Source organism: Dromaius novaehollandiae, chromosome 8 (genome assembly GCF_036370855.1).
Source record: "Dromaius novaehollandiae isolate bDroNov1 chromosome 8, bDroNov1.hap1, whole genome shotgun sequence".
Lineage (NCBI taxonomy): Eukaryota > Metazoa > Chordata > Aves > Casuariiformes > Dromaiidae > Dromaius > Dromaius novaehollandiae.
Window position 1 is genome coordinate 31719450 of NC_088105.1, and position 27131 is coordinate 31746580.

General features: G+C 56.4%; 2 protein-coding genes across 4 annotated transcripts; one reads left to right on the forward strand and one right to left on the reverse strand.

Annotated features, from left to right (window-relative positions):
* Positions 1-287: 287 nt before the first annotated feature.
* Positions 288-17443, reverse strand: POMGNT1 (protein O-linked mannose N-acetylglucosaminyltransferase 1 (beta 1,2-)). 2 transcript variants are annotated; one of them, XM_026104460.2, is made up of 22 exons: positions 17249-17443; positions 16352-16546; positions 12829-12937; positions 12276-12391; positions 11892-11957; positions 11295-11408; positions 10482-10599; positions 10074-10172; positions 9442-9569; positions 8794-8864; positions 8359-8434; positions 7091-7174; positions 6879-6920; positions 6621-6679; positions 6052-6124; positions 5644-5772; positions 5200-5325; positions 4983-5047; positions 4295-4339; positions 3983-4118; positions 3381-3490; positions 288-3091 (listed from the first exon to the last, which is right to left on the reverse strand). In XM_026104460.2, exons 2-22 carry the CDS (start codon positions 16460-16462, stop codon positions 2989-2991), a joined length of 1980 nt encoding a protein of 659 aa, XP_025960245.1. In that variant the 5' UTR covers positions 16463-16546; positions 17249-17443; the 3' UTR covers positions 288-2988. The 2 variants fall into 2 exon arrangements, with proteins under 2 accessions (XP_025960245.1, XP_025960236.1); XM_026104451.2 differs by having other exon boundaries at positions 16352-16549.
* Positions 17444-17821: 378 nt separating this feature from the next.
* Positions 17822-26780, forward strand: LURAP1 (leucine rich adaptor protein 1). Of its 2 annotated transcripts, XM_026104616.2 has the most exons (3): positions 17822-18154; positions 23059-23208; positions 24132-26780. In XM_026104616.2, exons 1-3 carry the CDS (start codon positions 17936-17938, stop codon positions 24840-24842), a joined length of 1080 nt encoding a protein of 359 aa, XP_025960401.2. In that variant the 5' UTR covers positions 17822-17935; the 3' UTR covers positions 24843-26780. The 2 variants fall into 2 exon arrangements, with proteins under 2 accessions (XP_025960401.2, XP_064372226.1); XM_064516156.1 differs by lacking the exon at positions 23059-23208 and having other exon boundaries at positions 17824-18154.
* Positions 26781-27131: the final 351 nt, after the last annotated feature.

Below are 27131 nucleotides of genomic sequence, written 5' to 3' on the forward strand. Positions count from 1 at the left end.
ACACAGCGCATGGTGACTGCAGAGTGACGCACCACAGCCATGACAGGAAAGGGAAAATGGGAGCTACCTCAAAGAGCAGCATCTGCTCCGCTTGCCACCAAGACTAGGCTGCAAACCTGGACGTACTCACGTCCCTCCCTATGCAGGGGTAGAGATCTCCTGGACAGCTTGTCCACCCCACTCACCCTGGCCAGGGGCTACAGAGCCTTCACGTTCACCTCTCCAGGCAGGTGGCCAGAGCCAGGGACGCCTGCAAGGCCCGCAGAGCTGGAGATGAAACACGAGGCTTGACAGCTTTGCAATATTTATTCTTGAAAAAATAATTCAGTTGAGAAAGCGGCAAGCCCTGGGGTTGCCCTTGCTCCCAGCCATACCATGGCGTAGTGGGTCCCCGAACCCTCAGCTCGCTGACCACCAAACTGGAGCCTTGCGAGAGGAACGGGGAGAGACGGACGGAAAACATCACCCAGCATGCCTGTCTCAGTGTACAGAGAGGGAGAGAAGAAGGGGGTCAAAGCTTGCAAGTCGAATCCTGCTGTCACCGAAAGCGATGGGCCATAGTCCCTGGGGCTCTGCAGGACAGGGAGCAGCACAACAGGACAGGGGAAGAGGGCAACTCACGTCTAGCCATTTCCCTGTCTGCAGGACTGCACCCCTCACCCCTCCAACTAAAAAGGATCTCACAGCAGGCCTGAACCTCTCCTAGGGGGACAAGAAGTGAGGGAGTTAACTTAAGGAAGAAGGGAAACGTGACCTTGAGAACTGAGATGCCAAGAAAACCACCATGGTGGAGAGCCATGGAGGTTTTTCCAAAGCAGGACTTGAGGCACAAGCAGCCAGCCCTGGTGCTGGGTAGAGGGGAAGGGAAGCCAAGTCCCTATCTCACAGCATTTAAAGGACCTTTTTAAAACCCCTAAGAGCCAGCTAAGGCTGCAGGAGAGCAGCCCAGACATCCACCAGCTTGGGGCTGCTGTACTCAAGCCCCAGAGAAGAGGTGAGGCTGTGGGGAGTGCAGCAGGGCAGTGCTGAACCCAAGCTCTAGGGCTGGTACCAAAAAGTCTTGATGGTGCCACCCTGCACTGTCAGGGCACTTGTGTCACCTCTCACCCCCCTCCTGCACCCAGGATGAGCAGGGTGCAGGCAGGGGCCTGTCCCATCCCTGCTGCCGTACAGGCACCGCACACCCAGGTGCTTTGTCCCCTAAGCTGATGGGGTGGACATACAAGGGACTCCAAGGGTCAGAGCCCTTGTTCTCACACTAAAGCTGAGCCGTGCTCATGTGGGGGTTATCTTGACCAGAGAGGAGTAGGTTTGCTGGGTTCACAATCATTTTCCTCTGCTGGGCAAAGGAGGGAGAAAGGAAGGAAGGGAATAGAGGATGGAGCTGGGGGCTCAAAAGAGAAATCGCCCAGGACTGTGTCCTTGGAGGCTAGGGGCTTCCAGCTCTCCATGCTACTTTCCTGCTATCCCCCCCTTCCCACAAACAATAAATAAATAAGTTAGTGTAGTGTAGATCCCAGTAGGTGCTGGGGTGGGCGCTCCCAGGGGACCTGATGCTCAGTTCTCAGTGAGAAAACCAAGGGCAAGAGCACCTGCCCCAATTGGTGCTGCAGCCTGGGGCCTAGCTCTCACCTACCCTCCCTGTGACCACAGAGAAAGGGCTGGGCAGCAAAGCCCTTGCTGGGCAGCAAGCTGAGCACAGGGGATCTGGGCAGAGAACTGGACTCTTGTTGCATGGATAAGACAGGGAAGGCATTGAGTGAGGGGATGAGGACTGCCCCTGGTCAGGGGGAACTAGCACCAGGTGGCTGGGAGTGGGAGGGGGCCCTAGGGTCCTTCCTAAGGCAGGCAGGGGGGACAGGGACCCTCTCTCCCTCTGCACAGAGTTGTACCATGCCAGGCAAGCCAGGCTGCCCATCCCAGCTCAGCCCGCAGCTTCCCTGCGGGAAAAGTACCACAGTAAGCAGGAGATTCAGGAGAACGGAAACCCTTGCCTTGAGCAAGAGCTTGGGGTACCTGGCCAGGAAAGTGGGATGGGTACAGTACCACAGCAAGGACCATACCAGGGCAGCATCGCTCAACTCCAGTATTGGCTGCTGGAGGGTTCAGGTCTGTCCTGCCTCCACAACTGGTGACAGCAGAAGTGGGGGTTGCCGTTCACTGCTCTGATCTTGCTCCACAAGGCACTTTCACCCCCCTCACCCACTGCCCAAGGGGCAGGGCTGCTCCCAGCAAGGGAAGTGGGTGAGGATGGCCTGAGCTGCAGCACACAACCTGGTCCTGCTCCATCCACGGTCATCTCTGGCTCCCAGAGCTGAGGGGAGAGGGGTCCCCTCGATGGCCCTTGTGCTGGGGATGGGGTGTCCCCTACACGTCCGCAGCAAGATGAGCTCTTCTGCAGCATTCCCTTTTGCCTACAAGCTGGGCTGCACTGGTGCCCATGGCCCAAGCAATGAGCCAGGATGCAGGGAGATATCCAATCCACTGCTGTCTTCAAGGTGCATCCATGGTGCAGGAGAGAGAAGAGATGCTGGAAGATTTCCCCCTTCACCACTGCGCTGGGCACAAAGCCAGCCAGGCAAGAGTTAATAAATAAAACCCAGCTGGTAGGCTGCAGCACCTCCTACAAGAGCATGCTGCCCTTCTCAGGACCTGGGGGCAGAAGAGGGAGCCATGGGCATTTCTACAGGCCCCCCTCCAGCCCAAGACTGAGCATCCTCTTCCTCCAGCCTTGCCCAGTCAGCCCAGGTTGGGAGAGAAGGGAGCAGCATTAGTAAAGAGTCTGTGTTAAAAAGGTTCCTGTGACGTGGGGGTAGCAGATCTACAGGGAAGGACCCCATTCCAGGAAGAGGGGGACCACAGCAGGGGGATGGAGGGAGCCCAAGATCTCATTTTGCAGCCTGAAACGGGAGTCCACGTCTGGTCACCAGCCTGAGGGCAGCTGCTGACTTGGTCTCTGCCCTCTCCTGTCCCCCGCAGCTGCCGGTCTCATGTCTGCTCTGCTGCAGGGACCGCTGGCACTGCCACTGCCCCCTCCTCCTTGGCAGGGGGCTCCATGTAGATTGGTGTCACAGATGAGGGCTTCTTGGACCTGCGGGCAAGGAGGAGAGGCTGGCTGGGAGCAGGCAGGGATGATGGGTCCACCTCAGTGCCCTAACTCCCAAAAGAGCAGCCCCCTCCACCTCCAGCAGGGTCTCCTTCCCACTGGGGCATCCCAAGCCTAAGCAGGCATCCTAGCCCGCTCCCACCACACAGATTAAGGGGGATGCTCTGCATGAGGAATGAGCTGGGACGGAGTTGGACGATGCAGTGCCCTTGCACAGTGGATGGTGCCACAAGGATGAGGGGATGATCCAGGTTGCTGTGCCCCTGTTACTCACGAGTAGGGGGAGGCAGGGACCCCCACCACGAGGAAGTGGTTCTTCTTGCGGAAAAGCCTCCACAGCCCCTTGTGATTCCCACGGACATCCAGGTCCCAGATGTGGAGGCACTAGGATAGCAGAGAGGGAGAAAGAGGCATCAGTGCCCACTCAGAGAGACACCAGGGCCAGCTGTCCCCTGGCGAGGAAAGACCCAACGCCCCTGCCCTTGACAAGGCACAGCAGAGAGGGGAAGATAGCTCAAACAGGACATCCTTCCACTAACCTCAGTGAGAGGAATGGGGAACTTGCTCCCCTCCGATTCCTGCCTCAACACAAAGAGGTTTGGACCAGCACCTCCAGGTGAGGGATGAAAATGCCTGTGCAAGCCCAGGCCCTGGGCTCCCACATGGACTTATAAGACCTATCCGTGCTGAGCATCTGCCCTGGAGGCCCCAGAGCCTGCTGTAAAAGTCAAGAGCTTAACCATCACCCAAGGGCAGCATGCATCCTTCTGCTGAGCTGTGTCAAGGCCATGGGCAGGACCAAGAGCAGAAGCCAGGCAATTCCCAGTGATGCCAAGGCTGATGCAGGTGTGTGCATGGGCTGTGCCAGGGCCCCACCTTGGCAAGCTGAGTCCAGGTGGTAAAATCGGCTTCCTGCTCCATCCTGATGAACATGACGTAGACCTTGCCCTCAGTGTCAGGCACAAAGGAGTCCTCACAGGGGTTCTTGCTGTGGTCCAAGACCTCAGCCTCGCTGTAGGAACAGAACGGGGAGTGAGAGGGGACCCCAGCTTCTTCCCATACCTGCCACGGGGCACATCAGACAGGCAAGCAATGACTGGGGCCACCTCCACCCTTTCTTCTGTCTCAATCAGTCCACCCAGCACGCCCTGTAGTCTCCCAGCCTTCCTGCAAGCGGCACGTGCTTACCCAAGGAGCCGATGAATTTCAATTTCGTAGGCATCCTTCTTCAAGCTGTCAGAGGAGGAGAGAGCACAGTGATCATGGAGAGTCAGAGAGCTTGACAAGCAGGGAGCTTCCTAAGATAGTCTCAGTGTAACACAATCCAGTGCAACACAGAAAGGCAGGTCAGAACAGCAGACAGAGAGCAGAGACTGGCATGTGCAACACTTCTTGGGAGGACATGGCAGCAAAAAGTGCCAAAAAGATGACCTTTGGGCACACCTTCCAGGTCAGCTCCAAGCTCTTGCCACCAAACCATACATGTCTTTGGGGAAAACAAAGAAAACCCACCAGACTGGCTGCACGCACCCTGAGAGCTCTCAGCTTCAAATCAAGCCTGAAGGATCAGGTGCTGTATTCATGCAAGGGAGCGTTAGGGAACAGATATCTGTCCCTCATTGTCACTAGGGACCCACAAGCAAGAAAGAGGCGCGCTTTGTGCCCAAGTTGCTTTTGGGCTCCCTGAAGCATGGCTTAGCAGAACCCCGCCTCACAGAAACCACTGCAAGGAGTCCAATCCACTGCACTCAGTGTGCTGGGGCTGGAAGTAAAGGCTGTCACCGCAGAAGGAAGGGAGATATCCCAGGCACAAAGGGACAGGGTTAGTCAGGTCACAAGACTGCTTCATCCCAATCAACTCCTGACCAGCACTCACCTCTCCACATTTTTAAGCTGGACATTCGGGACTGTGTTGAACTTGTGCTTTTTGAAATAGGCTTCCTGGGAGGAAAAGAGAGGAAATGGAAAGCGGTTTGGTCAGGAGTCAGCAGTACTGGGAGGGCACCTCAAGCATCCCTGCTGCCTGCAGAGTGAGCTGGGGTCACAGTCCAGCACCCAGACAGGATCTGGCAGAGCTGGGGAAGGTCACTCACGTGAAAGTAGCCGTTCATGTTGAGCCCTACGATGCCAAAGTGGTAGGAGCGTGAGATGTCAGGGATGATGCACTCCCGGCCCTTCCGCTGCTCAGGCATCCGCATCCACATGTCCCAGTCCCAGAGCTGGGGAGGGGAAACCATCACTCACATTCAGGTTTGGGGACTTCATTTGGTAGAGCAGCTGTGAGAGAGCAGGGACTGCTCTGGCTGCCCACACTGGCTGTGTGGGCAGAACAGCTTGCCTGGGCTGTTCTACAGCTGATTATGTGTCTTCAAGTTAGTATCTACCCCAAATCCATCCTGCTTGGGCATCCTATCCCAAGGAAAGCTCAGAAAAAGCCAGGGCCCCTCCAAGAGCTGTGCCCATGGGGATTTGGTCTCAGGGACTGCTGATGCGCAGAAAAAAGAGTGCAGAAAACAGGGCCCATCCAGGACACTCACCTTCTCTGGGGTTGGCCACTTTGGCTCCAGCTCTTCCTTGTACAAGCTTTTCCGGAGCACCCAGCCCAGGCCTGGCATGGTCTCCACACGGTACAGGAGTGAGGGGTCCTCAGCTGTGTGCTCATAGCCCTGCGATGGTACAGGGAGCATTCAGAGATCTGCCATTCCCCCGCAAAAACAGGAGGCATCTTGCTCCATGGAGACCCCCAGCCTGGGGAGCAGGGGAGAGCCACTGGGAAGCACAGGGCAAGGACAGGACAGTCATTTGCAAGGGTACTTCTGAAGAGTCCAGGGGTGGGGTATAGACCTACCTATGATGACAGTGGTGGGGAGAACCCCACACCCCAGCCCAACTCAGGAACAGCACAAGGTAGAGCTGTACCTGCTCTGCTGTCCTCCCCAACCCACCTGGTCGTTCCAAGCAGAGATGCAGTACAGGCTCTCGTCCTCCTCCAGCAGGTAGATCGACTGGCTCAGAAAGCTATGAAAAAAGTGGCCCAGCCCCTGGTCAAGAAACCCTCACAGATAAGCCAAAGCAAGCTCACCAAAGGACTGGCCACCTGCAACTGTTGGGGCAGTTTAACCTATCTCTTGGGCTGAGTTGGCTGACACTGTGCAAGATCAGGCAAGAACTGCCTCACAAGCTACGCTGCGTCTCCGCAGAGGGAGGGGACAACAAAATCATCTCCTGCCTCAGAGTCTCTTCTCCTCACAGAGGAACAGCAGCCATGGTAGACACTGCTTCTGCCACTTGCTATGGCAGCCCCAACACTGTGTGTGCAGGGCAGTACAGGTCCCAAAAAACAAACTGCGAAGAGATCCACGAACTACCTGATCCTGAAGTTACCCAGCACTGAGTCCTAGGACAGACAAGGACTGCCTCTCTGCAAGCAGGGATCAGACCTCTCCTGAGTGGCCACTGAGCTCCTAGGAAATACTTCAACCCAGAACAAGAGCTCAGGGCCCCACAGCTTTACCTGAAGAAGTCAACGGAGATGTCAAGGTCTTCCTCCAGAACCACAGCAAATTTGGCTTCCTGTAGAGCACAGAGAGATGTCAAAAATGGATGGAGAGGGCCAGGATAGAGCAGAGACAACAAGCAGGGTCCCCTGCCTGCACTGCTTCCTGTCCAGTGCCAGCTCCCATGGGATGGGTGTCACTCTCCTGGGGAACCCCACGCTGCCTTGCTCCCACGGGCAAGTGGATGGACAGGATCAGGCAGAGGTCTCACTCACCGGATGCAGGTTGAAGGTTGCCGTCAGACTGGCTTTGTAGTGCTACAAGAACAGATACATCATTGCCTGCGTTAGCATCAATCCCTGAACCACAGGGAGGGGCAGCCTGGCAAGGATGCGGGGCTAAGCCTGCCTCCCTCGTACACAATCCATCCTGTCCCATCTCATTCTGATGCTGGGGGCAATAACTCCCCCAAGAAGGTGTCTCTCACCTGGGAAACTCTGGCATTTTTAATGCTGATGGGAGTGTGCTGGATTCCAGCAAGGCCAAACAGCTCCACAACATCCATTGGCTCCTGCAACCAGAATGGACAAAGCTCAGGAAATGCGTGGGTCTAGATACCTTCCCCCTCACTGTCTGCCACAGCATCAGCTCCCTGAGACACTAAGATTGTGCCTGTGGGGGACCTCCTATGTGTGATCATCCTCCTGGGGACAAGCGAGGCTTCAAGTGATACTCCTGAAGACCCACAGCAGTCCTGCAGAACAGCAGCCAGGAGCACCCCAAACCCTCTAGCCCCTCCAGTCCAGAAATATTGCTAACCCTTGCAATATGTCTGCTAACTTGCAGACTAGAAATTATATCCAAATAAGAACCTCTGAGGGGCCCTGAATCCCCAGTCCCTCATAGACAGGGCAGAAAATAGTAGGTATTTCCAGGAACACCTACCTAATAGCTGCTTAACACTTAGGCCACAATCAGCTTCTCTTTCTCCTCCTGTTGCCAAGAAGGGGACCTCTCTGAAGAAGCTCACTGGGGTCAGAAGCAATCCAGAATTGGGCTGACATACCTCTGCTCCAAGGCAGCCCCACCATGGCCTTCTCCATCCTCTTTTTTAACACTGCCCCTCCCATTTCCCAGCCATGGATGGGAGAAGGAGTTCCCATTGCTCCCATTCCCCCTTTCCTTGGTATCCACCAAGGCAGTGCGAGCATCCAAGCCGCCCCCTCGTAGCCAAGGGATGAGCTTCAGTTACCATGGCAATGGATACTGCTATCTTTATCTGCTCTGGTGTGCTGCAGTAACAGCCTGCACAAATACACCAGCTCCCCCAGCCCCACAAAGTGGCAGTGGTCAGAAAGGTCTGAGAGGGAATGAGCCTGTTCCCTTACCTAACTGCATCATGTATGATGCTCCATGGACTGCTGTAGACACAGGGGCTAGAATGCCCCTGAGACCCATGAGTATCCCATATACTTGTCCCAAAGCACATCCTGCTGCTGGGGAGCCAGCGCTTGCAGTAGGATCCTCCAGTGGCCAGTAAAGGCTGAACTGACAGGAAGGTCCTTGTCCTCTCAGGGACCAGCTCTCCTCCTCCACCTGACCGCAGCTTTCACAAGCCTTCTGAGAACGGACCATTCTGGGGCTATCTGGACCCCAGGCTCAGAGCCTGCCACCCACCAAGGACTGGGGCAGCACCACATCCCCTTGGCTGGGGGACTGAGGCTCAGCTGCAGGAATCCCCAGGAGTGCTCTCACCTCATAGTACCCGTCAACGAAGACTGTGATCATCTCAGGATTGACTCCCTGAGCTGACAGCAAGGAGCGCAGCATCCTGCGGAAGAGAGAGAGGGCCCTGAGCACAGCACAGCCCCAGCACGCTTGGGCCACCCAGCAAAAGGGTGCTAGACAATCCATCTCTGGGGTCAGAGAAAGACTACAGGGACAAGCCATAGCCCAAATCCCTTGGGGTGGGAAAAGGGTGCATGTGTAGGGATTGGAGTCTAGTGACCCCTGGCTCTTCCCTTTCCCATGGCCAAGGACCTTGCAATCTCCCTCAGCAGGCCTGCCGGCACTGCTTACGCTACCCCAGGGACAGGGCTGGATCCTGCCAGCAGAACACAGAGGAAGGCCTGGGCCTTGTCTGGTCTCTTGGCATGAGCCAGAGAAGCCACGTCCCCTGGAAGTGCTCACCTGTACAAGTAGTTGGGCCGGTTCCCTGCAATAACAGCTACAGGCACATTGAAGACTTTATTGTCTTTGAGCTGGAAAAAAAAAAAAAAAAGAAATGTGTGTGAATGGGGCTGGAGGAGGCCACGTCAATGAAAGCAGGACCTAAGGGGTAGCACAGTCCTACCCATCAGCTCAGGACCTTGCCAGCCAGCCAGGATGCAGCCCACTCAGCACTACTGGAGACCCTGCCAGCTTCCCCTCTTCATCCTGTCTTAGATCCAGCCCCCAAATCCCAACTCACTCCCACCCCAGGCCCCTTTGGCCAAATACCTCCCTCCTCATGCTTCGGAACTGTTCTGAGGAGGCTGGCCCAGAAGCCATCACAGATGCTCTGTCTGCAAAGGAACAGGCTCAGCTGCTTGTATCGAGGTCCCTAGAGCCATGGTAAGCTGGCAGCTGCAGGGAGAGGGAACCCAGCATCCCTTTCAGGTCAGTGACCTGACCCAGGTATATTTGCCTTACATTTGCCAGGGTCTAAGAGGTTCCCGAGGGCAGTTACCACCCCTCAACAGCTGCATAAGGACAGGGCTCTGCATCTGAGCTGCATACATGGGTCCAGGCCAGCCCTCCCTCCTGGAGCCCTTCCCACTGCTCTGCCCCTGCACTCACAGGATCAGGGTTGAACTCGATGGGTGTGGGGTCTTTGCAGCTGCAGACGCTGCCATAACCTTCTACTTTGCTGCAGAACCTCCTCCGGCGGTGGTTCAGCTCTGTGTCGGGCCAATTGCACTCAGCGTCTAGAGGTACCAATGAGAAAACCAGATGGCTCATCCCCACAGCCTCGCCCTGTGTGCTCCAGGCCGCACAGCCCCATGGATGGCTCTCCCTGGGCTCAGCCATCACCAAGCAAGCCTTGTTGCCATGAATAAGCACCACTTCAAGATGCAGCCAGAGGAACCACTTGGAAACCATCCCTACTGCATGACTTCTGTGAGTGGCAATAGGCCTGGTTCAAGGTCAGAGAGGACTGGAGCAATTTCACATCGGAGAGATGACGAATGGTCAGAGCATGTCCCCACTCCCCCATCCTCACCTTGCTCTAGGACCATCCCTGCAATTGCCATGGAAGCAGGAAGAAGGGAAGCAGGTCCCATTAAAAATTACCAGCCTGTTCCAAATAGTTTTAAATCTGTCTTGGGAGGTTGCTAACAGACCCAAGGCTTAGACTGAAGCACACCAAGAGCATTGGGCAGACATCCTCCAGTGATACTTTGCACCACAACACAGACCCTATTTCCTACCTTCCACGGACATCAGGTGGACTTCTGTCTTCAGCAGTACGGGGTCACCCCACGTTGAGAGGGCGGGTGACTTTGCGTGCTTCTCACCGTACACCTCCCCTGGAGCAGGGACACAGGGTCAGGACTGTCCAGAAGGGGCCCATTTCCCTAGTATCAAGGCACAGCCAGAGGCTGCAGCTCAGGGTAGTGGCTTGGGACCTCTTCCTTTCTGGCCACAGGGGAGCTGCTGAGGGGACCTGCTCAGCCTCCATCCCATCCCTCACCCCCAGGAATGGAGTAGGCTCCTCTCTGTGAATGGCTCCCCACTCATACACTGTGCGCTGGGGAGGGAGTGGGTTTATCTTAACCGGCCATCTCCCCCCGAAAAGTACCATAAACCCCTTCTCGGTCCGTGCTAGACTCACTTACCCCCCTTCTTCCCCACAAACGTCCACATGTCTCTCCAGCTTAGGAATGGTGCAACTTGGCTCCCCAGGCTTTTCAGAAGGTTCTTAGCTGTGTCCTTGAGGTGGAAGGAGCCTTCGTCCTGGAATGAAACACAACCATGAGGCCTTTCCTTCCCCCGTGGCTGAGGTCTGGCTCCTAATGCAGATGAGAAAGTCTCTCAGTGATTCCAAGGGGGTAGAGGCCACACCTACCCTCAGGCCAGCTAAGCCTCTGTGCCACTAAACCTGCTGATGGCTTCACTATGACCCATGAGAAGGTCAGGGGAGTCATGGACTCTGGTTTCCTTGTGATCAAATTGTTCTCGAGCAGGGCTGTACATCCAGGAAGGCTTCACAGGGCTGAACCTGCAACCTTTAAGTGGCATAATCTAGACTGCACCTTGCACAGCAGCCTAGAGCCAGCATAGCCCCCAGCCCCTGCATAACAGCTTGGAACTGGAACGGTCTAGGACTGGCACAGAGCATCCCCTGGAAGGGTCCCACCACATACTTATACTTTCTCATCTCCATTTTCCATCTAGCCTTTTTGTTTTTGGCTGTGAGCTCTGACACACATGCTCTTTGTGCTCTCTTGCCTTGCTCCTGGGCTCACAGCAGTCTTTGGAGTAAAAAAGGAGAACGGGGGATGAGGGAATTGATGAAGCCAGAGAGGGATAGCCAAGCTGTGGATGTGACATTTAGCACTGAGAATGCATGGTGATATTCAGGAAATGACAGGAGTTTTAGGGTGACCTGACTCAAGGTGACATTTTCTTTTGACACAAAGGTCACCTACCTTAATGGTGAAGATCAGGATCCGGCCCCGGGCAACCATGTTGAGGAAGAGTACCATGGCTTCATCCTCATGGGGAGAATAGGTGTCAAACACCCTCTTGGCCATCACATGACCCTGTTGGTATTCAAATACCAGATACACCTTAAATTCTATATGGCCAGGACACACAGGGGTATGGAAATTTGCCCTGGAAATCTCTGTCTGATAAGCTACTTTTCTGGTATGCCACAGAGTGAGCACCCAGGCAAATTCAGCCCTTGCACCTTCGCGCAGAGCACACCGAGGTCCATGGGATGGCATTACGCAACCTCACCACCCCTCTTCTGCCTGCTTGCTCAGGACATTCCTGGTGGCATTCACATTTCTTCTGGTTGGGGACTGAGCCCAAAGATGAACTGTCTGAGAAACCAATAAAAGCGTTTCTCTGAGCTAGGCAAGCCCAAGACAAACACCATGAGAACACTTTGGGTCACCACATCCTGCTCTGGCAACTATAGGCAAACAAGCATTCAGGGACTTCTGGCCACTCTTTGTCTCACACATGCAACAGGTAGGACAAACATGACAGTGAGAAAGCCACATGCAGACAAGCTTTACCGTAGCTTGATTTAAGACAATGACATGGATCCCTCTTCCCTGATCCCGAGACTCATCTTCCAAGACCTGCAAGTGCAGAAGTGATGACAGTCATAAGCCAAGACCCTTATTCTCTGCCCCAAGGCGGCAAACTTGCTGGTTCAGCACAACAGGGCCTCCAAACAAGAGCCAAGTATCTCTCCTGTGACATTCTGGTTTTGCTCGTGGCATCAATGGGTGCCAGAGTAGGAGATGAGGTGGGACAGCAGCTCTGTGGCCCTGTAGGCAGGAGGAGGATCCTCTCTTACACCTGTTGCCAACCATAGAAGGGCTCTCACCACCTACCATTTGAGGCTTCACTCATCCAGCCCCTGCTCACAGGGACAGCCAGCATCAACCACTCACCGTCGTCCCATCCACAGCCACATAGACCTTCGATCGGCTGGAGTACACCTCAACATCCAAGACCTTCCTGGTGCTGGCAGGGTGCTTAGGGACCTCCACGTTCAGCATATCATCATCTGCAGGGGAGGAACACCCAGTCTCAACCAGCCCCGCAACTGCTGGCATTGTCTCTGCTCAGCCCTAGGCCCAACCATACCTCCAGGAGGGTCGTACCCACCAGGTATCCCAGCTGAACAAGCCATGGGCCAGAATCTATAGGGACAGCATGTGGGGAAAACTCTTTTGGCAACACTTCTGGCCCCAGCTATCTCCATAAAGCCCTCTGCAGCCAAACGCAAAAAAGATATCACCCTGACATCACCCTGTCCCACTCCTCAGCTGAAGCCTTAAGCAGACAGACCAGGGATGGGAACAGCCTGTTTCATTTATTTCTGTTAAATCCACATGCAGAGAGCTGTCTTTTCTGCTGTAGCTGGTGAGAGGTGTAGGTGGTGTAGAGTTTGTGCCCCTCTCCCCAGTTTCTTTGCTTTCAAAGCAGGGTCCTGCCCCTCACCATAGTCCTGTGTGGACTCCTCTTCCTCCTCATAAGCAGCTCTCCTGGTGTCCAAGATCAGCTTGATGTTCACAATCACAGTCACAAGCAGGAACAGGACAGCACCTGTCTGCAGGACACTGTGTTAGCAACTTCTAAGTAACAACCCTGAGACCAGGCTACCTGGTAGAGACTGCAGGGCACCCCAAGCAGATCTTGCAAAGGATCTTTGGCATCTGTCATTTTCCCTATTATCTTCTGAGGAATGTAAAGAGAGAGAAATGGAGATGACTGAGTTTTAGGATGAAATGCTTTGAGTGAAAATGCTTTTAGGATGAAATGCTTTCAATTACCAAGAGTTTGGTAATTCAGAGTAACAGCTGCCACAGTAACCTTAACTCTGCCTCTCCTACAGCATCACTACATTTGTCCCTGCCCCTGCAACCACAGGATGTCTCCATGGCCACTCACATGACAGACAGACACACACATTCAGAACTTGAGAGGAAGGAAGGGATACTGTATGGACTAAAGCAAGGCAAAGGCAAGAATCCAAAGCCCAACTTCAGGAAACTGCACTGTGACATGGGCTGCAGAGAACGGCTCACTGCCGTACTGCCTGCAACAAACTGCAAGGCAGCCCGTGTGGATGTAGATGCACAGGGCTATGGAGAGGTCCATGGTTTATGCAGCAGACCATGGGAACCTCCCATGTGAGTTTCAGTATTTCCCATGGCATCGTTGCTCCCAGAGCAAAAGGATGAAACTGCAACATTTTTTACAAGCACATGTATTTCTTTAAATGCATATTTTCCCCTCTTCCCCAATTTTAGTCTTTTTCCTGGCATTTCAGCCTAGACTAAAGCAGAAAATATTCCACACCAAAAGGATCATTTCTGAGAAAGAGCTGCACAGGCAGATTTGGACCATGAACATCTAGAGGTGGGAAATGATCAGCTTGCAGATGTATGCTGCAAAAGCACACCTGACAGTGCCTGAGAGGACAGTCTTCAGGTTACAACGTTGGGCTGAGATGCAGAATGCCCTAGGTTTAAAGATAAGACCTCAGCTGAAGTGATCTCTCTTTGTTCATCCCCAGGGAGCTTGTCCAGGCACTCCTTCATGGTGGAAGGGTACTAGCAGCATGTGGCAGCTGCAGGGCTCTGTGCAATGAGAAAGTCACTGCCCTGCAGCAACGGCCCTGCCTCAGGACCAAGGTAGAGCTCCAGCAGCCCCAGCACTTGCCCTGGACGTTCACACAGTGAGGGGAAGGTTCTGTCATCAAATTAAAGAGAGAAAGCCCTGAGTGCCCACTCCCCACAAAGCCAGTACAGCTGCAGGGCTCCCCCACCAGCCTCCATGCCAAGCGGCACCTTTCAGCTCACAGCAGAGCCACCATAAAGGCCTAAATCTGATTGCTACATGCTGCTGCTGCCAGATTCATCCCATGGCCCAAAAGCTGTGGTGCCTCAGCCAAACCATGTTACAGATGTACCGGATGGTTTCCCCTGGCCTTCCCTGCAAACTCAGGGTCCTGCTAACCTCCCAGGAGCATCCCAGGACAGGAATCAAGTCTATGTGGAGATGTCACAGCAAGCAAGGAGCAGGAGGGAAGAGGCTGGGATGGGCTCAGGGAAGGCTGCTCAGAGCGTGGTTCCCCCAAAGGTGAAGCTGGTAAAGGCCTGGCCTCAATGGGATGCTATCAGGGACAGAGCTTGGGTAGTTCTGAGACTCTCACATCACATGTGCGAAAGCTAAGCCAAAACAAGTTGCCCCAGAAGCGCTAAGGTCCACAACAATTTGTATCCTCAGTATCTGTGCCTTTCTCACCTTTAGGACTCCTGTAATGGCACTTTCTCTTGAGTACATTCTCCAAGGTCTAGTATGGGGTTGAGATCACATACAAGCTTGCCCTTGGTAAGAGGCACTGAAAGGATCACCCCTACCTGGCAATCTAACGCCTCAAAGCTACATGTTCCTACTGCCTCTCCTGGGCAGCCAAATGTGTTCAAGCACCACCTGAGGAAGATAAATGGGGAAAAATAACAACAAGATAACAGATGAACAGGTAGGCAGCCTGATAATTTAAGTGTCACTATGGCATTTTGGTTTGTCAATTTGTCATTGACTCCAGAATATGAGCACCTCTGTGGATCTGAGCACAAAAAGCTTTTAATTAGCCAAGAAGAGAACCTTGGGCTTGCGGCTGAAAGTAGGCCACACGCCATGGCCAGAGGCAGGACCAGCTTACTAGCTCTCCTAGAGCACACAGCCTGGTTGGTGCTAGAGAAGCAGAAAAGCAGTCCACCAGGGAGACCCAGTCTCCAGCCCAGGTTACCATGCGGAGCTGTCACAGGACACGGGACAGCACCGAGCAGAACCAGCAACCAGAGCTAGTGTAGTGAGCTCAGAGCTGCTGATAGAGGCTTAGCTGCTCTGGACTTGGCTACTTCATAGCTGCAAGTCTAATTTAAATATTTTAAGGCTCAACTTTCATCTGTTTTAAGTCACAATAACCGACAACCCCCCTCCACCCTTCCGCAGTCACCAAAGCTGAGCCTTTGTTTAGACATGTATAAGGACAAGATTTATATGAAATCACTTGACTCCAGGAGTGGGGGCTCTAATGAATGACACTGAACACCAAAAGGCTCAGGTTAAGGCAGGACAAGCCTTTTCAGTGAATGTGGCACAGTCCCCAAGGTCTTTAATGGGATTTAAAGGGCCAGGAGTGAGAGGAGCACAGCAAACAACACCTGTTCTGAAAGAGGAGCTCCATTCCCCAGCTCAGGGAGCCTCAGGGGATGCAGGACTGAGCAGTCTCCTTCCCCAGGAAACCTTCACAAAACTTTCTCCTCCCAGGCAAACACAAAACCCTCCCCTCCTTCCTCCCACAGCAATTGATTGCCCAATTTCACCAAGCTCTGCTCATCTCAAGAACACCCTCTTTTCTGCAGCTCAGAGCCACAGGACCAAACCCTCCTGTCCTAATTCCCCCAGACACCCACCGGGATGCCAGCACGGCCTGGGATTAGCAGTTTTAGAGCATAAGCAACAAGGCCCCTGGCTTCCCCAGACGCCAGCTGCCTCTGGGCACGAGATCGCATTATCCGCCCAGCCCTATTTGCCGTCCACCTGTTGTGCCTTAGACCAGGCTTGGTTTGCAAACCAAGTACCATGCACGCCAGGGCTGGTTTCCACTGCAGGCAGAGCACTGCTGCATTCGGCACCGGCATGGGGCTGGGAAAGGAGGAAATAGTAACTTTCCTAGCTGAGAATCTCCCAAGAAAGCTTGAATAATTATCTCCTGTCATAACCACCCAGCAGGCCCATTTGAAGCAAGAAGGAACTGTTAGACACAGCAAACCCCTCAAGGCATGGGCACAAAGCCACTAGGGTGGCTTTTCTGAGGACAAGTTATGATTCCCTAGCACGTTAAATCACCCTGGGCTGGTGACAGACCCATCTCCACCCACACAGCTGCTCCATAAGCTTGTAGACCCCGTAAATTATCTTCCCTAATCCACGGCAACCTGTGACTCACCTGGCATAGCTTCCGCAGCGCACGCTGGTTCATCAGCTTGTACTTCCAGGCAAGGTACCAGCTCCGCTTCTTGTGGGGTTTGACAACGGGGTTGGGTTTCCACTCGTCCATAGTCACAGGGCCTGGCACAGGGGCAGCCACGTGGGGCAGGGGTCAGGACGGGCTCTGCTCCGCTCTCGCATCCATCAGGGCTCCCTGCTGTGATGGGATGGGCGCAGGGTGAGGGAGGCGAGCGAATTCACCCCTCTTCCCAGAGGGCAACATGAGGTCTCCATGCCCACCACAGCACCCATAGCCATCCCAACCCCACTGCAAGCTACAGGTGACACCAGGCTTTGTTAGAAGACCGTAAGAAGGTCCTTGGACCCAAGGGCCAGCAGGTACCTCTGTCTCTGGCCAACCTGTTAGTCAGCCTGTCGTGCTACTGCAGATGGGTGGGCCTGTCTCCCAGGGAAAGGAAGAGTGGCCAGGAGGCTTGTGGCAGGGATCCCAGGAGGGGCCCCGAGCTGGCAGGGTTACGAAGGTGCCAGGCACTGCCTCCGTAGCCCCCAGCTGAACTCAGCCACATCGGCCTGCAGGATCCCCGGCGGGGAGCTGTGCAGTCCCACCAGCAGCCCTAGGGCCGGGCTGCGAAACAGCACCATCTCTGTCGGAGGGGAGGCAGCCGGCCTGGGTGCGGGGGCCAGGGCTGGCCCGCAGCCCCGCTGGGGAACCCGGCACCCCCACGGGGACAGCAGCCATCCCCAGGCGAGGCCCGGCGGGAGCTCAGGCCTCCTGCAGCGGGACCAGGCAGGGGTGGGCAGCACCAGCTATGGGGGGAGCCCCCCACAGCAGCCACCCGGGGCGGGGGGGTGGTGCGGCCCGGTCGCGTCGGTGAGTGCCGGCCGCGCTACTCACGGTCCGCGCGGGGAGGCCGAGGCGGGGCAGCGGGGCGGCGGCCGCCGGACTGGGCCGGGGCTGGGCCGGGGCCGGGCCTAGGCACGACACGACTCGGCCCTGCCGCCTCCGCCCCACAGCTCCTCAGCACCGCCGCGCCGCGCCGCTTCCGGCGCCGCAGAGAGGCCGCGGGGGCGGGGCCAGCGCCAGCCCGGCCCCCTCCCGGAACCCCGCCCCGAGCCGTTCTGCGCTGCCCGGCGGACCTCGCTGTTGCCGGTGCCGGTAGCGGTGCCGGGCCGCCCCCCAGCGGTGCCCGACGGGGCCCGGGGCTCGGTGCCTCGGGGCCACCCGGCAGCAGTGGGGGAGGAGGGCGCCCCGGGCCGCGCTGCGGGCTCTCGGGGGATAAACGGGCCAGCATGGAGCCGCGTGCGGGCAGGGCAGCACCGCGGGGGCGCCGCGGCGGGCTGGGCGTTTGCGCGTGCCCCTGCGTCGGGGGAATACGGCGGTGATGCGCGGGCGGTCGGCGGCTTACGGCGGGGCGGGGCGGGCGCAGCGCTGGGGGCGGGGCGCGGCGCGGCAGGTGGGGGCGGGGGGCGTGGCTGGCGTGACGGTGCCGCTGCCGCCGGGCCGGGGCCGTCGCCGGGGGTGGGGGTGCCGTCGCCGCCGCCGCTGCCGGGCCCCGAGCGGGGAGCGCGGCCCCCGCCCCGCATGGAGGGCGGCGGGGAGGCGCTGCCCGCCGACCTGTGGGAGCTGGCGAGCAAGGTGGGGCGCCGGCCGCCCGCCGGGCTGCTGCGGGGGCTGCGGGCCGAGCCCGCCGCCGGCCCCGCGCCGCCTCCGCCGCCGGCAACCGCCACCCCGAGCCCGGCCCCGGCCCGCGGCGCCCGCCCGCCGTTCGCCGACCGCCTCCGCGCCCTGCGCCTCGACCTGGTGAGTGCCGCGGCGGCCTGCCGGCCCCGGCCGCTGCCCCCCAGGGGCTGTCTGCCCCCCCCGGGGTAGATGACTGCCCCCCCGGGGTGACTGCCTGCCCCCCCTCTCCCCCCCGGTGCCTGCCCGCTTGCACCCCGTGCTCGCGCAGAGGGTTGTCACCAGCCCCCGGGGGTGCCGGGGGACGGGGTCGCCTGCGGGGCCGGTAGTGGCGCTTTGGGGGGGGCTGGGGGGGATTAGATGCAGGCGAAGTTTTCCCCAAACCATTTTGGGGTGAAAAGCAGCGTTTGGGGCATGCTGCTCGCTAAGCGGAGCTGTCAAACGACTCCCCTTCACGCACCAGCTGAGCCCCCTTGATTTCGGGGGGCTGCTGTGGGATGGCCCTGCTCCGGAACAGAGCCGGCGGGGGATTTGGGGGGCACTGCAGCCCCCCCCCCCATCGAGGGGCGTTTGCCAAGGGCATCGTGGCGGCTCCCGCCCCGCGTGCCTCTCCCCTGCGCGCCCCGGGGCTGGGGGCGGTGTGGGCCTGGGGTTGCTGGGCTCCGCCGCGGGGGTCCCCGTGCGCCCAGCTCCCACCTGCCCCGGAGGGAAGCTGCTGCCTGGGGCCTCCCCCGGCTCTGCTGCCGCCTCCCCGCCCGCCCTTGGGCGCGTCGCGCAGCACCCGCTGCCCTTGCGTCTCCCTCCTCCCCGAGCTGCTCTCTGGGATTTAATCTGGGCACGGGGTTGGTGTCTTTTGGGTTCCCGAGAATGCTGCTGTGCGTGCGGGGACAGCTGGTGGCAGCAGCGTGGGGCCGAGGGACGGACTGGCGAGGGACCAGGCTGTGCTGTGAGCGGTGACCCTTCGCTGCTCCGTGTTTCGGTCCCTGGTGGGTTTGATGGGAGCTTTTCCCGTGGTTCGCTTTCTGATGTAGCTTCTCCGGTGCCTAGTGGAAGGGTTGAGCTCTAGTTGCAGCCTTCCTCAAGGGGTCAGGGAAAAATACATATGACCTTTCTTGTCTCCTTTTTTTCATGCAACATGAAGGGAGCAAATATCCCGGCTCCTCCAGCAGATGTGGCTGAGATTGGGCAATGGGTTAAAATGTTACTGGGGGAAGGGACTCTCCCACGCACATGCTCAAAGCAGGATCGAATAAGCATCGTTTCCATAGGAAAATGGGCTAAATATAGCCAGCATCCGTTCCTGCCACCAAGGAGGCCTTCCCTGTGCAGCCCTGGCCCAGCATGAGCAGTCCCCCATGCTGGGGACTTGTCCTGTTGTGAGACCTTGAGAATCTCTCCCAGCCAACTCGACGTTCCCAGAGTCATTCCCAGCAGCATAAACCTTTCATCCTTCCTCCATGCTGACTGCCAGGGTGCACTCTGACCAGAGGAGCAAGGTCTGAAAGCCCTCGGTTGCTTGTAGGAGGAGGAAGGAGCTCTGCCCTGCCCTGCCCTGCGCCGGTGGGGAGGCGAGCTCCTGGGGCTGCAGCCCTGCACCCCAGAAGCAACTGCACGCAGCAGTCTGTAAAACACCTTTGGGGCCAGACTTGGGGTGATACTTTATTAACCTCAGCTCAGAGCGCAGAGCCAGAGGCTTTCCTTTTTTCAGCCTGGCTGTTTCCATCAGCAGACTGACGTGGGGGGTCAGTAGCCACGTCCCTAGATTGCAGGTGGGGAAAGCAAGGCACAACTCATTCCTGGGCAGTGGCAGGCCTAGGAGTAGAGCCCCGATTCCTAAATCTCAGTGCAGGGCTCCCCTTTTCTACCCCATTCCCGTGTGAATAGGAACCAAAATGCCCCCCCCCCCCGCCCCCAGCCCCTAATAGCAGTGCTAGCAAACTTTCTTCTGAAGCAGCTCTGTCCCACATACCACCCTGCTGTTCTAGCAAGCGAGTGCTAAAAGGAGAAACTTGCCTGGGAGTGGGCGGTGAGGGGAGAGAGCGAGCAAATTCCCACTCTCTCTTCCTAATCTGAGGAGGATATTTTATCCCTTGGGTCAAATTCCTCCTTGTAGGAATGATGGAAGCAAGCAGATTTGGGGTGGGGGGAGTAAATCCTGCCCTGCTGTGGAGAGGGCTGGGCCCAGCCCCAGGCTTTGCATACACCCCGGGTGTTCACAGCTTGCTTTTTAGCATTGCAAAGGAAGGCTCTGAGTTTGAATGCACTGGGGAGGCAGCAGGGATGGGAGAGGACAGGGCAGAAACCGACTTGCTAACCTGTCGCTGCACAGCCCTGGGGAGGCAGAGCCAAGGCATGCTCCAGGCTGGTTCTGGTGTGCGACTAGTGAGACTTCTGGGGGTTGAGTTTGGGGTTGGGTTTGTCATTATACTTGAGGCCCCACAGAAACTGAAGCTTAAGTGATCAGCCCCAGGGGTGTGTTTGTCCATCTCTCCTTTTTGCATAACTTTTAAACTTCTTAGCTGTTTACCCCCTGCATTATGCAAAATCTAGAGGTCTCAAAGGTAGAAGGTGTCTACTGGTTTCTTGAGCATTGGCTGCTGGGGAGAGAAGAGGGGACCTATTCCTGTTCCCTCACACCACCTGCCTGCTGGAGTGAGCTGTGCTGTCTCAGCTCAACCTTATATTAGGCATCAGGGAATATCCTGTGCTAGGAGAGAAGTGCTGCTGCTCTCTACAAACACAAGCATTGATGAACCAGCTCAGCCTGCCTGGGGGCTGTATTTCCCCTTTTAAAGAGAGAGGACATTTCTGGGGGGTCCGCCCCCACCCCCCACACACACCATGGGATAACGATGAGGCAGGCAGTGTTGCAGAGCGGACGCGGGGAAACTGAGGGCCAGAGTGGCCCAGTGCGTGGCTGTGTGTCCGAGAGCAGGGAGTCCAGGCTGGTTTCCACCATCCCATGCCACGTGCTATTCATCCTCCTCCCCTGCAGCTGCTGCTGATGTCCGAGGTCCTGATGCGCCCATGTGCGGGGAGCGTTGGGCTGACTTTGGGTACGGCGCTGTCAAGTTCAGCGGAGCCTCCGAGTCCCTTGCACCATGCCTGTCCTGCACGAGACAGGAATAAAAAGCAGCTGACCTATCTGAGAGACTCTTGGTGTCCTTCCATACAGCCTCGCCTTGTGGCAGGGTATTTCTAGGGGTGCAACGGTAGGGTTCAGGCTAGTGTGAAATAACAGCAAAGCAGCCACCAGCTCTTTCCAGCAAATGAAAAATAGGGGGTGTTTCTTCATTTGCATCCCGCCCACTGATCTCAGAGCAGCTTTTGACCTCAGGGCTCTGCTCTGTCCATTGCATCCGTGACAGCAGCAGTTGGATGTGGCACAGAGAAATGCAATTGCTCAGACTCCAGGGAAGATGTCGGGAATTACCAGACTTCCTAGTCCAGTGTCTTGTCTGTGCCAAGGCCAAATGCTTTAGCAAAACATGCAGAAAAGTCCATTGTAGGCAGTTTTAGAAATAGCTTGCCTAGAAAGGAAGTTTCTGCAGTTCAAAGCTGGCTCCTGCCCCAATTTGGGCAATTTATAGCTCTCTCATTGCTTTTATTTTTTTAAATCCAACTTGATGGGCCCGTGGAGGTGGGGAGAGGGGTTATTGCCAGGGTGTCTACAAATGTTTGCCCATTTTCTTTGCGTCCTCCTAAGTGAGAGGCGTCACTTGCCAAAACGCTGGCTGGAGTTTTCCCAAGCTCCTCCCTCTGTTGCTTTTGTTGCTGTGCTAATTGTGGGACCGGAGACAGGGATCTCAGGAGACCTGTGGGTCACCAACGGGCGGGTGACTGGAAGGGCACCGGATGCTCAGGAACAGTTGCTGTGCTTAGAAATGATCCCGGGGGACTCTGCGGTTTTCTTTCATGTGTCAGTGCAAGGGATGGGTCGAGTTTGAGAACAAGTCTGTGGGGACCTGTGGGAGCCCCCAGAGGGCTATGCTGGATGCCCATAATCACCCTTTTGCTGCTGCCTTAGCCAACACCTGTGTTGGGTTTTTCTTCTTGCCTTTTGCGAAAGTAGGGGGGGAAAAGGGTCAAAGGAACAATATGCACTGTTTTGCATGTGTCGAGGTGGAAGGTGGAAATTAGCCACTTCTGGTCTGCCCTGCTGCCATCCCCGCTCGGAGGATATGAGCTTATGACAATGCTGAAGGCTCCAAAGGAAATTTGGCCATTTCTGGCCGTCCCATCTCAGCAGAGCTGATGGTTGGGGTCTGGGATGTGTCCTGTGAGGAGAGGTGGAGCTGGGCTTGTTTAGCCCTGTGAGGAGGGTGCTAGAGGCAGGGTTACTAACTGCCTACAGCTGCTTGAAGAAGAGGTACAAAGGTGACAGAGCTGGTGGTTGTAGCAGGGTCCCTTGTTCTCATTGGTCAAACACCCACCACCATCCCAAGGGCTGCTCTGCTCTCAGAGCTTTGTAGGCTAACGATGCGGTTTAGAGCCTCCCAACCCAGCGAGCTGTACTGGTCCCACCATCAGCTGCTCGCTCCCATCCCTGTTTCCCCAGGGCTCCCAGCAGTGTTTGTGGGCCCGCAGGGAGCTGGGCCAGGATCTGGTCCAGGATAAAACTTAACCCATCGCCTTCCCTCCCCATCCCCCCAAATGCAGTTTTCAGCCAGATCCGTTCCCTGCCCTGACGCATGGCACAGCAGGTGAGTCAGCAGGGGTTGAGTCAGCACAGGGACACGAGTGCCAAGTCGGAGGCTTGCTGCAGCTCTGCCTTTGTCTTGCAAGCTCTGAAACTGCCTGTGGTGGGTGCAGCTGCTCAGCCTAATTTGTGTTTGGAGATGCTGTGTCCACAGTAGTCCAGCTGAAAGGTCTCCTTGCAGCCTCTCTCATGTGTTTGAGGAACACCCACCAAATATCGCCTTGCATTGGGTGCCCATACCTGTCCCACAATGGGTTTCTCTCCCTCTCTCTCTTTTTCCCCTCCCTTCTTGCTCCCTTTCCTGGCAACATATTTCCATCCTGTGCAGGGGAAATCCAGTGGCTTTCAGCAGCGAGTATCATACAAGCAAGAATGTCTTGGCAGGCTGGCCTTCCCGTTAGGAAAACAGATGTTTCTACAGCAATTGAAGTTTTGCGAAGAGCTTCCCCTCAGCCTTGGAGGGACAAGAATCGGCAATGCGAGTATTGTGATCTCTAACCCCTGTCTCCCCCCACGATTTCCCCAGCTGCTGCTCCAGGCTGTGCCCAAGCAATTGCCAGGATGGATGCTTTGTGTCACTTCCATTTTCTTGCACCTCCTGAAATAAACTGACGCTTGGCTGGTAGCTTTGGGAGTGATTCAGACCTCAGTCTCTAAATCCTGCTGTGTCACGCAGGCACCACACTTCCCTGGCTCGGATCAGACACCTCACTTGTATGAAAAGGGGGGAAGTAAAATGCATGAAAGGCTCCAGCTGAAACAGCCCAGAGAGTTGGCCAGGGGAATTGCCCAGGCCCGGAGGTGTTGGTAATTCAGCAAGATTCTTGCCCTTAATAGTGTCTTGGTGTCTTCCTCCCTGATCCCTCTGGCCCTGCCAGCTGCTCCCCAGGGTTTCAGGGAATGCTCCGGGCTCAGATCTGGACCCAGTGACTACAGATATTTGCTTGCTCCAGTCCCCATAGGAGGCAGTGATGTAAATGCCCTCAATTTTCTGGAGGGTGTTGGCTGGCCAGTGGATGCCATGTGTCACTGGTCCCAGGTGACAGTGTCTCCAGGTCTTGGGACAGGATCTCTTGGAAAGAGGATGGATGTTTCCCTGCAGGGCTTTTCCCCGCCTCATGCATGGTGTTCATCAAGCAGCTTGTGAGACCCGTGACCACTGCAGTGATGCTTTTGCCTTGAAGCAGGGACGATGGCACTACACCTGGGATGGCCAGCGGATTCCCGGCTCCCCGGGTTGCTTCTGCTCTCTGGGGCTGCCGGGGGCTTGGGCATGTTCCAGGCCATGATGGGACGAGAGAGAGAAAGGTGTGGGCTGGGATTCGGGGCCCTTGGTCGCTGGATGGAGGGGAAAGTGGGTCTGGTTCCTCCTGACCTGCGTGCTCTCCGTTTCCCTGCCAGGCCTACCTGAGAGCCGTCGACGTGAAAATCCTGCAGCAGCTGGTGGTGGTGAACGAGGGCATTGAGGCTGTGAAATGGCTGCTGGAGGAGAAGAGCACGCTGACCAGCCGCTGCAGCAGCCTGACCAGCAGCCAGTACAGCCTGGTGGAGAGCCAGGAGGCGTCGCGGCGGGGCAGCTGGGACAGCGTGCAGGACCCCAATGACAAGCTGGACAGCATCTCCATTGGTAGCTACCTGGATACACTGGCTGATGACATGGATGAGTATTCCCAGAATGCCGCCGAACCTGCCACAGCATCCGCACCAGGCAGAGCCCTGGCCAGGGCAGAGCAGGACTGGGCCAGGATCGACCACGACAGGGGCTTACCTGCAAAGCAAGAGAAGGGCAAAGCTGAGCATGAATGGCCCCATGCGGACCACTTGCCTGCTGGGCTGCCCCAGGATTGGAGCTGCCCGGACCAGCAGCGGTTTGCGAAGGAGCCCCAAGTGGCCAATGGCTATTTGGGCAAGCAGCCCTCCTCTCTGGAACCAGGCAAAGACACCAAACTGCTGTCAGGGGCTGGGGAAAGGATGGGCAAGGGGAACCCAGGTGGGAAGGCTCGGAAAGCTGAAGCTGACTTTGAGAACTGCAAACTGAACAGCAAAGCGCGCCTGGAATATGATGCCCACTGGCGCTGGCTCCAGTCTCAGGATGATGTGACGTTCTTGTAGCCCATGGCTTCACATTCCCAGTCCAGCTCTGCCAACCATCTGCTCTGCTTCATGTGTTTCTGCTTGGGAGAGTGGTATGGCTAGGGAGGGGAAGATGGGCTGGCTTGGCTGTGTCATGCTGTCTCTCTGACCTCCCCCCGGCAGGGTTTGGTGATACAGCACTAGGGGCTTGGGGTGGGATGCCCACCCCATGGCAAATTACCTGGGAGAGGCAAAGCAAGGTAGGTCCCCGTAAGTTTGCTACAGGGTGATGCTTGCAGGTGGCTGGTTCCATGAAGGGACCTGGTGGCCCATTGTCCTTGAAGAGGGACATTTTGCTTGAGCTGGCAGTGAAGGGTTGGTGGGGGACACCTGGGACAGCAAGACTCCTGGGTTCTCTCCCTGGCTCTGCATCAGCCCTCTATTCCTCAGCTTCTCATTTGCATAACGTGGGGACCCTTCCCCCATCTACCACCCAGACAGGACAGGAGATGCGCCTGCACATCCACAGCTTGGTGGCACCAGCATGTTTGGTGTGAGCCATGGGACAGGCTTGTGAGCAGAGAGGTCTGAGTGTCTCTATGGACACTCATTTCCAACATTCCTTTTAAGGCCAGTGTCTGTCTAGGGTGATTATGTGTGAGAAGAGCAGAGCACTTGGTGGGAGACGGAGATCCAATTTTCCTCTTTTGTTTCTGGACTGTGTCCCACCTTGCAACCAAATCACGAGAAAATCCCAGTTGAGCGATACTGGTCTTGATGAAGTGGAAGTGTATAAACAGCCTGGCAGAGTCTGTGGGGTTCAAACTAGTGTTACAAGTCTTGTGCTTTCCCCTGATGCAGCATGATGGAAGTGATGGCCAGGGTTCTCCATATGTTTGATGAATGGTGACAGGTCTCTGCAGCCAGCCAGCAATCAGAAACATGAGGTTTCTGGAGGTGGATTTGCAATGTCCCTGCTCTAGAGACATCTCTGTCCTTTTAGCCATGGCTTTTTCCTGTGCCTTTTACCATCCACACGCTATGCTTCCCATCACACCCTCTTGCTGGCTTTTAGAGCATGGCTTACAGCTGGAGCTGTGTGTTAGCTTGGCAGAAACTGCTCCCTGTAAACGAGCAGGGAAGGACCTTGGCATCCTGCAGCCTCCACTTCGAGGACAGTGGCTCTTCCACCTGCACAGCGGTAGGGAGAGGAGCTTGGAGTGTCCCAGCTTTACTACCTGTGGGTGCATCTGCTCCCGACTGAGTGTGGAGACGGCCTAATTTGGGGCTTGGTGCCATTCTTCCCCTCTGTCTGTGAATCCCAGCCTGACTTTTTCCTTGTTGGGGTGGTGGAAGTTAGGATAATGTCTCCTGAAGTCAGTGGGAAATGAAGAGGGGGCAAAGACGTTGTGAATATTTCTAAAGCAGAGGTGGTGTGGGCTGGGCATGGTTAGGAAGGCAGTTGGGTGCATGCTGTCAGCCTTGCACCTCTGGAGCAGCACCTTCAGTGGGACTCCTCCTCTCCTTGCTGAGACTTGTGAGCACCCTTCTATCCCACAGCAGTGGGGGAGATCCTCAGGGCTCTCCTGGGTGGATGTGGGGAAGTTTTTGCATTCGGGGCTAAGAGCAGGACAAAACTCAAATTCTTGGAGGTGGCATCTGTCCAGGTCCTGGGGGAATCCCCAGCAAACCAGAGCTGGGCTGCCCCGCACAAGTGCGTCCCATCTGCCTGCAGTTGAGAAGCCGTGCTTGGCTTGCAATCACCTGTGAGCACCTTATAGCTTCCTGCGTAGGCAGCTATGCCACGGCCAGCTGAGCCACTACGTCCCTTGAGGCTGCCTGTCTCCGGCTGTCCTTTAGCCCTGCATGCGATGAATCAGCCGTGGGTCCTGGGGGAGATGGGGTAGGTCCTCTGACGCTGTTGGAAACCACTGTTGACAAAAATAGCTGGCTTAATAAATGGTAGCGTTTCTGCAAGGCCCCGCTGTTGGTGCTTTGCTGCGCACATGGGGCCTCCCGGGGAAGGGAGAGGTTCCTACCACAGCTGTCCTGCTTAGACATGCCTCCGGAGTGGCTGGGAGCAACTCAGAGCTATGCAGACAGGGCAGGTTTAGCCCTGGTCCTGAAACAGGCACAGATCTTGGGTGTAGGGATCTGTCCCCGTCACCTCACCACGATGACACCTGCTACAGGGGACTGTTCCTGAAGCAGCCGGGTACCTGAGCACAGAGGAGTGGTGGGGAGGATGTTGGCAAGACTGAATCTCCTCGAGATCGGGCATGTCGAGCTAGGCAGAACTATGTAGCCAGGAGCAACCAGTAACTACTT

Excerpts from the sequence above, each read along its gene's own strand:
- POMGNT1 (XM_026104460.2), bottom strand. The coding sequence starts at position 16,462 with ATGGACGAGTGGAAACCCAACCCCGTTGTCAAACCCCACAAGAAGCGG. Across the intron at positions 6,921-7,090 it reads AAAATGCCAGAGTTTCCCAG|CACTACAAAGCCAGTCTGAC; the intron begins GTGAGAGACACC and ends CTGTTCTTGTAG. Across the intron at positions 6,680-6,878 it reads CAACCTTCAACCTGCATCCG|GAAGCCAAATTTGCTGTGGT; the intron begins GTGAGTGAGACC and ends TGTGCTCTACAG.
- LURAP1 (XM_026104616.2), top strand. The coding sequence starts at position 17,936 with ATGGAGGGCGGCGGGGAGGCGCTGCCCGCCGACCTGTGGGAGCTGGCG. Across the intron at positions 18,155-23,058 it reads GCGCCCTGCGCCTCGACCTG|GGGAAATCCAGTGGCTTTCA; the intron begins GTGAGTGCCGCG and ends CATCCTGTGCAG. Across the intron at positions 23,209-24,131 it reads GAGGGACAAGAATCGGCAAT|GCCTACCTGAGAGCCGTCGA; the intron begins GCGAGTATTGTG and ends TTTCCCTGCCAG.